The following is a 12904-nucleotide window of genomic DNA, read 5'->3' as shown; positions in this document are numbered from 1 at the left end:
TAAGGAAAGAAAAGCCAGAAGTAGAAGAAGAAATAGATTTGTTACAAAATACACTTAAGCAGGCTGAAGGAATCCAGAAGGCAAACCAGAGACAGATCAAAGAAAGTGAACTATGCACTGTATTACACAGCAAATAAGTCAGAGGGAATAATGGCCATTCTTTTGGACTATTCCAATGAGCTTGTGATAACTGAGTATGCCCTGACTCAGTGCTGTCTCTGCCTTGAGATGGAAAGGCAGCAATATGACCTGAACATCAACAACTGAAGAGTAACAGTAACACCCTGCAGTGTGACTGTAGTTGATTCAAACATTGCTCACACATTGCAGCAGACAGCATGTGACACAAGACTGACGAGTCTGTAGCTATGCTTTTACATCAAGAGCCAGCTAAACCTTCCTGTAGATCGAACCAACTACATACAACCCATGAGAAATAGCGGCAATACTGACGGGACAAGTGTGCTTTAATTATTCTGATAATTGGTGAAACCTAGTATTTTAAATGTCTCATCCACTACAAATGATCTTTCATGTAAGGAAAATTTGCTACAGTTCTTAATTGCTCAGGAGAAGTAGTAGATGTCTGCTTGGACAGTCTGTAAGTGATAATGTATGTTTACATCATTCCAATGCTACATGACAGAAAATTTTTAATTTTTTTTTCCATTACCTTTTTTCTTATGTAGCAAATCATAGGCAGTGACCTTAAAAGAATGTTACTGAAACTACAAAGTCTAGTATTCCAGAGAATGACAAAATTAAGGTCACCTGTGACACAAATTACAGAACATTCAGGAGTTAAGTGAATAGAATGCTTTGAAGTTTTATTCACAGTAAAGATGATGGTTACGTCTCACGTCAGGAATGTTTCTTGGTAAGCTGAAGTTACATCTTTGTAACATTTGACCTAAGTTTTCGTTCAGTACAACATCACAACTTATCCCTGGTTCAAAGATGCATCATCAGCACACAGCTGATGATGTTATTTCTACCAGAAAAGCTGCTGACCAAGATGCATGATATAAAGGATGAATATCTGCAATAAATGCAAAGAGCAAAGAAGCTTACCAGAAAGAATTTCAGTCAAAGGTTGAGACCTTCTGTCCCATGTTACCTGACCAACTCCACATGGGAGCTGAAAGGTAATGAGGAGCTAACCAAGTCAAAGTACATGAGATCAACTCACCAGTTTATAAAACTGCTTTGAGTACACACTGTGAAAGACAGCTGCCTATCCTTTAGAATTACTCACACACCTTAAACACATCCGAGAATGATCAGAGCCCAAAGTGGAGGCATTTGAAAGGGCAAGGAAAAAGCTTAAGCTTGGCCCTAATCTTAAATACATTTAGTTTTCTGGAGCAAGATAGACAGTGCAGTTTACAAACAGGCACCAAGTGACACAGATGCCTGTTATGTTTCTCAGTAGGTTCATAAAAGGCTCACACAGGAGATGTGTTCAGACACAACAGAGGCTGGTGGCTATAGTCTTCGAAAGTGATTAAGTTCATTAGCTTTAGGCACAAAAAGAAAAGGCAATCTAATTACAAGTGATGATTTTTATCGAGGAAACCAGTGATGCTTTCAAACAGCAAACATGATGTTATTGAAATTCCAACATCAATACGAAGAAATATGCTCCTGTCTGAGAAAGTCATTACTGATGACAAGTACACAGAGTAGGAAACAGCTTCCATGGTTTGGGGCAGATTCTGAATCTTCACTAATGGAAGACATCAGGCAATTGAAGTAAGGTAGCAACAAGATGAGTTGGTGGGAGTAAAAGGATCATACAAAGAGGTTCAACAGATTGAAATAGAAACCTGAAGATTCATCGGCTGAGGGATGTATGTACCAAAGGCAAGGCTACAGCAAGGCATCTTGAAAAAAGATCTACTTCCAGATCCCCCTCTCCTCCCCACCAAAGACGGCCCCTCTCCCCAGTACTCTGCTTTGCTCCGAGACAGCTCTGCCTTGCAGCCACCAAAGCCTGAGGCCACCCTCATCCCACACCTCAGCATGCCCTGCCCTTGTGGTGACAAGGCCCAGTGATTTCAGCACGTTTTTGTGAAGCAGCTGGAACGGCTGTTGTTACACCCCCAGGGGCCTGCCAAACCGATGGTGAGATGCGAGGTCACCGTCATGGTGTTTTCTAATGCCAACCGGGCCCATCCGAGGGATGGACAAGGGCTGGGCAGGGCTGCATTGCACCTCGCCACAGAGACACAACCAACAGAAATGCTCAGGGCAGTGGTGAGGTCTGCTGATGTTACTGCCTCAGCTCTTTAAAATCGAATGTAAAAAGCAGGGTCTCCAGGGGCTGGCAAGCTCGAGAGAGCACTGACAGGGGGCGAGGTGCCCGGCGTGGCTCAGCTCGGCAGCACCGCTCCCCTCGGCGCCGAGAAGCTTCTCGGAGGCGCGAACGCTGGGCGCGGGAAGCGCGCGGGGGCGGTGCCGGGCATGCGCAGCGGCCACGCCCCCTTCCGGCAGCTGCGGCGGCCGCGGCCCCGCGGAGGAGGCGGGGTAAGATGGCGGCCGCCGTGCCCGCCGGCCGCTGGCTCCGCGCCGCCGCCCTGCTCCTGGGGTGCTGCGGCGCAGCGCTCGCTAGCGGCATCCAGGTACGAAAGCTGGTGGGAGCGGCGGCGGGGAGAGAGGGCGGGCGGCGCTGAACCGCGCCGCAGGCTCTGTGCTGCTGGTTCCCCTCATCTCCCCTCCGCAGGCAAAGCCCGTTCCGCCGCCGCTCTCGGGGCCGCGCCGGTGGGGCTGCCCCGAGGCACTTGCGGTGCCCGGGGAGGAGCCGCGTTGGCTTCGGCGGGCGCGGCCCGCGAGCGGCCGTCCCGGGCGGGCAAGCGGCCGGTGCCCGGCGCCGCGCTGCCTCCCCCGGGCGGTGCCTGCCCTGCCCCGGCCCCGGCTCGCTGCGCGCTGCCCCGCGGGCGCCGGGCGCGGGCCGCGGGTCCCCCGCGCGGGCCCTGGGGCGGCACGTGCCCGCGGCGCGGCCGGCAGGCTGGCCTGCTGACACCGCCTCGAGTTGGAAAAAGCCCAGGCTCTCAGGGCGATTGCGGGTGTCTGAAACTCGGCTCCTCGTCGGCTGCGCAGTGCGGCTGTCAGTAGCCGGTGTTCTGTGTGCCTTCGCCGGACGCTTGGTGGCCGGGCACTGTGCGCACGGGCAGCCGCCGGTGCAAGGCCGGGGTGGTGCTGGGCGCTCGCCCGCGCTCCCGGGGCGTCGCTGCCCTGAGCTGCTCGCAGCTGTGAGGCGTGCAGGAGGAGGAGGAGGAGCTCGCGATGTTTTTTTAGGCGGGATAATTTAATATTTAACTAATTACGCTTTTTTGCACGGTACCCACACTGCATCTGGAGTGTTGTTTGCCTTTGTATTCTGCTTTATTAACAAATGATTATACTTGAAATAAACTACAAATAGGACAAAAAATAGCCAATATAAATATTTGTAGGGTCTTTGGATTACTGATTAAACTGCAAATTGTTACTTGAAGTACACCATGCTTTACATATATTTTAAGAAACACTTTTTCTGTTACTCTTTTTTGTGTAAGGCCACAAGCATCATCTGCCCAGTGCCCCTCAGAGTTAAGACAGTCTGATTAAGAATCAGTAAGCCTGAATTCTTGTGCTGTGACAGACTTGTTGCTTTACTTCTGGGAAGTCTCACCCTCTTTCTGTGTCCCGATTTATGCTATCTGTTAAAGACAAAGGGCCCGCTCCTTTGCAAAGCACAGTGGGGACTATGAAGAACACATTATAGAGAAAGTTATTATAGTTATGGCTCCTGGTTTTTGAAGGTGAATGTACTCATCTTAGATTTAAAATGGGTTAAAATTGCAGGTTCACTTACCTGCTCTTGAAAAGATGAGAGGAACAATGAAAATAGAAAGTAATCCAAGCCCCTTTTCTTATTAAGGAGGAAACTGTAGGTTGATAAATCACTTTATCTTGTTCCTTGAGTGTACTTTGAAATAGGCAGGTGTGGGCTTTTTGTTTTTTGTTTTGACAAAGGTGCAAGTGACTAATAGTTTTTTCCACTTGGTTATTTAGCAAGTTTCAGGGTAAGATCTGGAGCCGTTAACTTGCATGAAATGTGCAAAACAGAATAAGAAAAACTACCTCTTGAAGCTTTTGTAAGGTTTATTCAGTGTTAAGGTGTGGTAAACATATACATTGAATACTGATTTGTGCAAACAACAAAAAGTACAAGCGGTCATTTCTTTCTTATTGCTGAAAAACATATAACATTGTCTCCATCTTTCAGGATCAAGCAGAACAATTCTTCAGAAGCGGGCATACAAATAACTGGGCAGTTTTGGTAAGCATGGTCCAGGTTGTTCTCTTCCCATAAAGTTGACAATTTTTCATCAAGAGCCATAATTGCAACAGTCACTGAGAATTCTGTTAATTTGAAAGAAGTGGAAAGATAAAGACTTGGAAATAAATATATTTGAAATGGTGCCTCCAGACCTATTACACTATAATAAAATCATCTTTTCAGTATGACTGCATTTCAGGCACTCAGAACATCTAGCTGCATGACAGGATTCATAAAACAAAAGTTCTGATGGCATTAAAACAATTAAATTACCATACTGCATATTGAACAAAAGTGTAGTTCTGATACCAGAGAAGTGTATTTCTTTGACCAGACAGGTACAGTTTATTTCTGATTTTTGTTCTTACTCAATCGGTTAACTGGTGATTACAGGCTTAGAATAGAATAAATTTAGGCAACATAATGTTTCTATCAGCTGTTCTTATTTTTTTTTTTTCTCTGCCACGAATCTTTTATTACCTTTGAATCATCCTGCACAATTGGTTCTTAATCACAATTCAGGTCTTGATGAATAATTTGTCTCAGAACACTATTGTAAGTGCTCAGCAGCTGTTTGTTTTACACCTACAAAAATTGAGCAACATAAAAGGAAAGATAATAGTAATTAGTTGAATTAGGAGGAATAATTTCTATATTCTACAGTGTGGAAACTTGAAACTATTAAAATACCAAGTACTACTTCAATGCTATTAACAAAAAGGTGCTTTTATTAGTACCCATAAAACACAGCAAGAAGATGGAAAAGTAGGTCCAGGGACCTGTACTTTCTGTCCTCAACAGATTCTTTGCTGGTTATATTTTTTCAGTAGTTCATGATTAATCATTTTAACAATTGCTGCTAATTTTTAATGCCAGTAAAATAAGGAGCATTTTTCTGCTATTAGGCACCTCAAGCCTGGGATCGTACTGCAATCCCACCTCATACAGTACTTTGAATTAATACACTGCAGTATGAATAGCTATATTTAGAGCATAGATGCATTTTTCCACCGTGCGGTAAGGGAGGTAATGGAGGAAAGGGGCAGATGATAATACTTTGAAATGTCACAGCTAGATTGGCCACGGTTCGTTTTCAGAGCTTTAAATCTTGCTGAAGAGTGAATGTTCTCATGGAGTGATTCCCGTGGGCTTTTTTGGAATTCCTAACTGATGGAATGATCAAGACTCAAGGGGATCATTTCAGGATGAATTTTTGTTATTGCTTAATCTACTACTAATTTCTTTTTATGAAAAGGCTAGAGAGAAAGACGTTACATAGCGTAACTTAAAGATGTTTCTATTTTCATTAGAGCTGTACGTTTAAAGCTGAACAAGTAAAAAAACTGTCTCAAATGCTTGTTCTGGCTTCTCTACTTTTGTGGTTTTAAAGTAACTTCTAAAATGCTTCTTCCTTTGTTTGAAAGACATGTAAAAGCAAAGGAAATTTGTCTCCAAAGGAGAATTGCTGTCCTTGGTGTGGAACAAACAAAACAGCAAACTGAAATTGAACTCAGGACAATGATAAGATGCTGCAGTAAGGAGCTACAGCACATTGCCTCTGAAGGTTTTTGAAATCTCATTGGTTTGAGGCTTTTGAGGATGGATGAAATAGTATCTGACGTAGGCAATACTTTTAAGTACAAGAGTGGCTGATTCCCCAGCCCTTCACCTGTTAGAACAGCAGAACCTGAACTCCTTTGAGATTTTTGAGAATTTGCATTCAGGTTTTGGTTAGAGCTCACTTAGCTGCTTTATTGTATTTGACTCCTCAAATGCAAATGTCCTCAGTGTATTTTCCCATGTGTGTGACTTCTGCATGAATTCGCTTATGCCGTTGTGCAAGGATGCTCCCAGAATGGGTTTGCTATTGTGAGAACTCTTTCTTTGATTTTTCCTCCATTTGATGTGGGGAAAGCAAATGAAAAAAAATATATTATCCACTTACTATTGCTGAATTATTCCCTGAAGTGCCGCTTTCTGTAGTTAGTTGGGGTTTATGATAATTTTTTCATGAGTCACTATATTAAGATTTTTTTAAAAAACTTTATTTCATTTATATTTGTTGCTTTGGTGCAACAAAGATTTATATAGCTTATGTCATGTTTCTTGGTGTTGCTATGTTCTTTCTGATTTGTTACTAGTTTGTTGATATTCCTTTAATCACGGTCTTCTGATGCAATGTGCCAGGCCAATTTGTATCTTTTACTCTATTTAATATGCTTTTTTTCCCCCCCCCAAGGTGTGTACATCTCGATTCTGGTTTAATTACCGTCATGTGGCAAATACGCTTTCAGTATACAGAAGTGTCAAGAGACTGGGCATTCCTGATAGGTGAGGGAATACTGGTGAAAACAGTTCCTTGGAGATGTGCTATTGAAGTGTTCTTGCTGTTTGAAGCAATATAAAAATAAATTTCTCTTCTCAGTTTAACTGGGTAAAAGTAAAAAGGAAGGATGTTATCACATCAGTATGTTGAAAAGTGCAGCAATAGTGTTGAAAAGGAAAAGCAACAAGTTAGATGATAAAACTTCCAGTTGGAATAGGCTAATTAGAATCAAAACATGAGGCGCTATCTGCCCACTAACATGTACCATTTAGTAAATCAGTGAAAGCATAATGTGAAAATTGTTGAATGTATTCAGCAATGACTATACTACTCTGAGATATGGCTTCTGCTGTACTTTAATTTCCTCTCAGTGTGGAGATGTTAGTGACTGTAACTGCAGTAAAATGTAAGACTTCCACATCTGCAACTACATGGACGGTCTCTAAAGGCCCTGAACAAAGCAGCTCCTACACATTGAGAGTAGCCTTGAAAAATCCGTTTTGCCTGATGTTCTTTGAGAAATCAGAAACTTTGTCCATACAAATTGTGCTTCTCTAGCAACAGCGCAAAATAGTTGTTATGTTTTAACTATGGTTAAAATAGTATCCCTTCTTTGACAACAGGATTAGGAAGGTGATTAAACTGTTCGGCAGTGTCTTTTGGTTACGGTCTTCCTGGAAGTTGTAGGGGTATTGGCACAGTTCCATCCAGCAGTTGGATGCATTGGAGTGCAATTTACTTGTAACAACTGTGGAAGTGAATTTCGGGCACCAAGATCCATTGAACAGTAGGCTATATGTATCCATAGCCTTCTATGGGAATCCTGGTGGTCCTGCTTTTTAATGTTAGTTTCTCCAGCATGTCTGGTTAAAGAAACATGGCCCGCTTCATCATTGCCAAGCGCATGTTCTGCCCGATTAAATTTGTATGGCAATTTTTTGTCCAAGTCCAGAACCATAGTATCGAGTCCCCAGTCAGCTTCCACTCAACTGTGAATGCAAAGGCAGTATAATCCTGTTCCCTATGTTTATTCTTAAAAAGAAGAGAGAGAGTGATTTCTTGGTTGTTTAAAGGGGGTGTTGAAACCCAATTTTTGGAAGCGTGTGAGGGGCTATAAATCTAAGGGAATGTACTGCTTAAGCACTGTGGGGCTGAAAGCTGCAGAAATATGGCAGGGTTTTTGCACATCTCATTCAGAAGCATCTGTCTTGTCTCCTGTATGGCCTTTGAAGCATAGGCGCCCTAGGCACTACCTTAGAAATTCTTTCACTAGTTCTGCCCTTACCTGAGAACTTATATCTTCTCTGCATCCATCCGTCATCACTATTAAGGTCAAAATAGGTGACACTTTTAGAAATACTGCAAAAACTGCAGCATGGCTGGAGATTTCTGTTGTTCAGTAGCCTAATTCATTTCTTATCCATACCCAAGAGTTTGGAAATGAATCTCAAAAAGCCAGCAATGTTTTAGGCTGAGGTAAGGAGTAAGTTGTTGAAGACCTAGAGAGAGCACGTATTTTTTCCTGTTTGCAGCAATTTTTCTTGGATTTGAGTGTTTCTCCCTTATACAAACTTCCTCCTCTACCTGTTTTTCTTTCTTTGCTGTAAAACTTCATTCAAAATATTGATGACTTTAAAAAAAAAATCCACCAAACCAACCCCAAAATCATATCTTAAAAATGAACAGAATCATTTAGGTTGGAAAGGACCTTTAAGGTAGAGTCCAACCATTGACCTCACACTGCCAAGTCTGCCTATGCCTAAGCGCCATTTCCACGTGTTTTTAAATACCTTTTTAAATAGCAGTACACAGTTTAATTTATAACTGTGTGCCTGGGACTCTGAGTTAGCAGCATTCTTTACAGGATATGGAGCTTTCCTTTTGTAGCATTGTTTGGAAGAACACAAAGATCACAGTCCAGGAGAAACTGTGTCTAAGACAGGGTTATCCAAGGAAAGAACTAACTTCACTTTGTTCCAGACATCTCTGGCACATTCTTCCTAGTGCTTACAGTCTCTAGTGACTACTTGTTATTCTATATTTTGACCCAAACCTGACCGTGGCAGGTGAAATACAGATCTTTGGCTGCATGCAAGTTGGAACAGCTTTATAATGTGCTAGCATTTTTTTCTTGGTACTATGAAATGCTGGGTGTTGTGGGTTTTTTTTTTTTTTGCTTGGTACTATGAAAAAGACAATGTCTGGTGTCAACTCACTTGTGTTCTTCATGAAAACTCCATTGACATGTATTCATACAGTAGTGTATCAGATGTGTAATGGTTTAAAAAATGTTCAGGAGCTCCTCAAGTTTAATTAAAAATTGTCATAATGTTTTTAATTTATCTGTCTGACAACGTGCAAACAGGCTGGAATTTCTTCTGTGGAGCTGCATGAAATGATTTAGTGCCCCATAAAAATCTCCAGGTGTTTTATGAAGAGGTCTGCCAGCCTATGTCCAGGCAAGCCTGTATGCTTAAGTCAACTACTTTCATGCTCATCTTTGGCCTCACTTAATCCTGTAGATAAATAACAGCTAGCTGCATTTCTGTGTGTGGTATCTTTGTAATAGTGAGGATGTACATAAGGAAATAGGGTATAACCAAGCAAAGTTTCACTTACACTTCCAGGAATTTTCTTAATGTTAGAAGCTATTGTTGTAGTTGTGGGATGTGTTGTTTGGGATTCCGTTTGACTGTTATGTGAAAGTAGAATGGCTGAAATGTTTTTGTCTTACTTTTCATAGTCACATTGTCCTGATGCTGGCAGATGATATGGCATGTAATCCCAGAAATCCCAAACCAGCTACTGTGTTTAGTCATAAGAACATGGAGCTGAATGTCTATGGAGATGATGTGGAAGTGGATTACAGAAGCTACGAGGTGACTGGCACTTTAATGAAATTACCGTGTCTTTGTTTTTAGTGTTCATTTAAAGATCTATGCAACATCTGTGAAGTTGCGGTTTTGGGCTGGGCTTTTGTTATCAACTGATAGGTTTAAAACATACACCCTTTCTCTCCCTTGATACTTGGTTTTGTATTTGAAGTTTACTGTAACAAAAATATGTTGTGTGTTGGCTATTTTATATAATGGCATTTCCACGGTTAAAAGAATATATGGAACTCCTTGTATGTCTTAGGGATACACACATATTACTGAACTTTCTCTTCTTTGGACATGGCTGTTCAGTGTCTCATCTTCCAAACATTTAACACCATTGTGAAAAGTTTGGCATTTAAGTGAAATGTTTATTAGGAAGACCTACTTAAATTTCTAACCTTAAACGTATGCTTTTATCAAAACAAAACAAAAGCCATAACCTAATCATTACTGAAATTACTATATAGAAATCTGTATCACCTTTTCATTTTTGTGTAGTATTCCTTCAAAAAGACAGGGTCTTTACCGTTGATCTTAAATTGGGCATCAATTGCGTGTTTTAATGGTGCTATATAATCATTAATAAAAGTTTATAGGAGCATATTTAAGTATATGGAAGATGTTTTATTTCTCTGAATCTTTGCATAAAGAAGTGAAGATACAACACTGAAATAGAGGAACATTCCTTTTATCACGTTTTTTCCTGAGTATGGATTTGTTGTTAATGTTTGAGCTGTGTACATGTGCATGAAGAGGAAATGGTGTTTCAGAGGATGTTTTACAGTTACCATCCAGATGGGTCTTACCTGATTACTCAGACTTACGTAACCAAAATTGATCTTGTCTTTCCTTTCCTGAGTTGCAAAGGAAATTTAAACTTTTATTTTTCCATGGTAACACACACTAATGTTGGAGCATTTTGTGAGTACGTGAGCAGCTTTGTCAGAATAAAGCTATACACTGACAGGTTTTCAGATCAATGACAATGTGTTTAGAAATTGTAACGGTAGTAGACTTACTGGCTTTAATAAAGCAACAGGGTGATGTTAATGGAATAAAGTAAAAGGTACCATGTGATCGTGAACCTGCACTAAAACCTTAAGCAGAAAATGTCCGTTTGTGCAGTTTATACCTTGTAATATTACATCTGGTTAGATACACCACGTATTTTAGTGTTCCATTATTTAATGTATGTAACCCAGACTGTAGTTGTTAATCACTGTTTTTCTCTTTAGAAAACTACTTTATGTTTCTGTTCGTAGGTTACTGTTGAAAATTTCTTGCGTGTATTAACAGGAAGAATCCCACCAAGCACACCGCGATCTAAACGTCTTCTTTCTGATGACAGAAGCAATATTCTGATATATATGACGGGTAATTACAGGTTTCTGTGTACAATTTACTGATGTTTGCATTTCAGTGGGGTGGGCCTGTTTGAAAGCATGATCCCATCAGGAGTCCAAACAAACAAAAAGATCAACAAAAGGAATTATTTTTTTTTTTTTTCAGCTTGTCATACTAATTAAGAAAAAACCTGTAAGGCAGTACTTAGCAAGTATAGTTTCTGTTTTAAATTATGTACATGTACTGTTCTTACTGTACTAATATTTTGTTTTGCTGGAGTCTGTTTGGAGAAAGAGAATTGTGTTTGCAGTTTTTTAGCAAAATGGTCAACTGGGCTAAATATCTTTCTTTAATCTACATGCTTGCCTAACTTGTGATTTTTCTGTCAGGCCATGGTGGAAATGGTTTCCTAAAATTTCAAGATTCTGAAGAAATAACAAATGTAGAACTTGCTGATGCCTTTGAACAAATGTGGCAGAAAAGAAGGTAAGAAAAAAAGCATTATTTTGAGATTAAATGCTGTATTTCTGAAGCGTACCTGAGGCCTTACTGGTAGGTCTTGCTTACCTTCAGCAGTGATACTGTCTGTTGTCCATAAAATTGTGTACAAGTTTGCATTCAGAAGTAAGAGGTTTAGTTTTTTTCAGCTTCCTGCAGTTACAGCTGCTCAAATATATTGCTTTGACTAAACTTGCATCTTACAATCAATCAGGGTGAACTCTTCTGTTCCTTAGGTTCCTAGCAGCTGTCCTGGTAACTAAAAAAACATGTATGTATATGTTGGTTAAAGAGAGATGGTTAAGTAGGCTGTTTTATTTCTTTCAGGTACAATGAATTGTTGTTTATTATTGATACTTGTCAAGGAGCATCCATGTATGAACGATTTTATTCACCTAATATAATGGCCTTGGCTAGCAGCCAAGTAGGAGAGGATTCTTTATCGGTAAGTAGATTTCTGTGATCCTGAAGACAGTTTTCAGAATGCCAGAGTTAAAAGCACAGGTTCTATTGACTTTTAGCTAAAAATTTCCCTTCTGATTGCTGAATGTGTAAGGTATTTAGATACAAAGTATGGTTTTGACAAAACCTGTAAGTGTACTTTTCCGGCTTGTTTTTGCGCGCTGTCCCAAAGAACTAGGCTAATGATGGATTTCTGTGCTTGCTGGCCAAAATATACATTGCTTAGGGTAGGAAGAAATTTTATGGGAAGACTGCTTAGAGATATGTGTGGTGAATACTGAATCTAGGACTTCTTACACTTGATACACCAAAAAAAAAATACCCACTAGCTTTTACCTGCTGTAATTATATCCCAGCTGAATTACAGAAGGAGTGATAGGAGAGAGATCCTAGCCAGATCAAAACCAGCAGGTCAGGATTACTTGAACCTGTGTAGTGCTGTAAGATAAGCTGTCTCTCCCAGCCCTGTTTTTCAAGCCCTAAAAAGCCCAGGGCAGCCCACAAATCTGTACTGGAGTGGTAAGAAGGAGGAGTTCCTTCTGGCAAACATAATTACCAGGATATAGTCTAGAAAAATGAAGATACTGAATTATTCAGCTTGTCAACAGTATGTTTCTTCATGGCTGGTTATTTTCTTTGCATAGTTTGCCTAAGAACAAAACCCCATTATGCTTAAGTTTTGTAACATTCTATTCCCTTTCCTAAATACTGAGTTCTGTCCTGCAAATGCCCAATAACTGCTGTGTGTTGTTTTTAAGCATCAACCTGATCTTGGGATTGGAGTTCATCTTATGGACAGATACACATTCTATGTGCTAGAGTTCTTGGAAGAAATTCATCCAGCCAGTCAGACAAATATGAATGACCTAGTAAGTAGAATACTCAGCATTCATGAATATGCTAATGACTTAACAGTTTGAAAACTAATTTATTTTGTCTGTAGGGTTCTCCAAATGCTTTTTGTTCTCCTGCGGTTTCTTTTGGAAGCAGCTTTGGGGGGAAGGGTCTTTTTGCCATTATTAAATTTGTCATAGTGTAACGCTTCAAGGATTGTCCTCAGTATGAAAGTGG

At 40.7% G+C, this 12904-nt stretch overlaps 1 protein-coding gene across 1 annotated transcript in view; it reads left to right on the top strand.

Annotated features, from left to right (window-relative positions):
- The first annotated feature begins 2466 nt into the window (after nucleotides 1-2466).
- Nucleotides 2467-12904, top strand: part of PIGK (phosphatidylinositol glycan anchor biosynthesis class K) — a 68380-nt gene continuing 57942 nt past the window's right edge. Inside the window, exons 1-8 of the mRNA XM_080406932.1 lie at nucleotides 2467-2621; nucleotides 4271-4324; nucleotides 6564-6655; nucleotides 9394-9529; nucleotides 10792-10903; nucleotides 11263-11359; nucleotides 11699-11816; nucleotides 12592-12702. Coding sequence (XP_080263058.1) covers nucleotides 2532-2621; nucleotides 4271-4324; nucleotides 6564-6655; nucleotides 9394-9529; nucleotides 10792-10903; nucleotides 11263-11359; nucleotides 11699-11816; nucleotides 12592-12702 — 810 coding nt within the window. The 5' untranslated portion in view covers nucleotides 2467-2531. The remainder of the gene's footprint in view (nucleotides 2622-4270; nucleotides 4325-6563; nucleotides 6656-9393; nucleotides 9530-10791; nucleotides 10904-11262; nucleotides 11360-11698; nucleotides 11817-12591; nucleotides 12703-12904) is intronic.

The sequence above is a fragment of the Falco punctatus genome (assembly GCF_963210335.1).
Source record: "Falco punctatus genome assembly, chromosome: 11".
Taxonomy (NCBI): domain Eukaryota; kingdom Metazoa; phylum Chordata; class Aves; order Falconiformes; family Falconidae; genus Falco; species Falco punctatus.
This window is presented reverse-complemented; position numbering and strand designations above follow the sequence as displayed.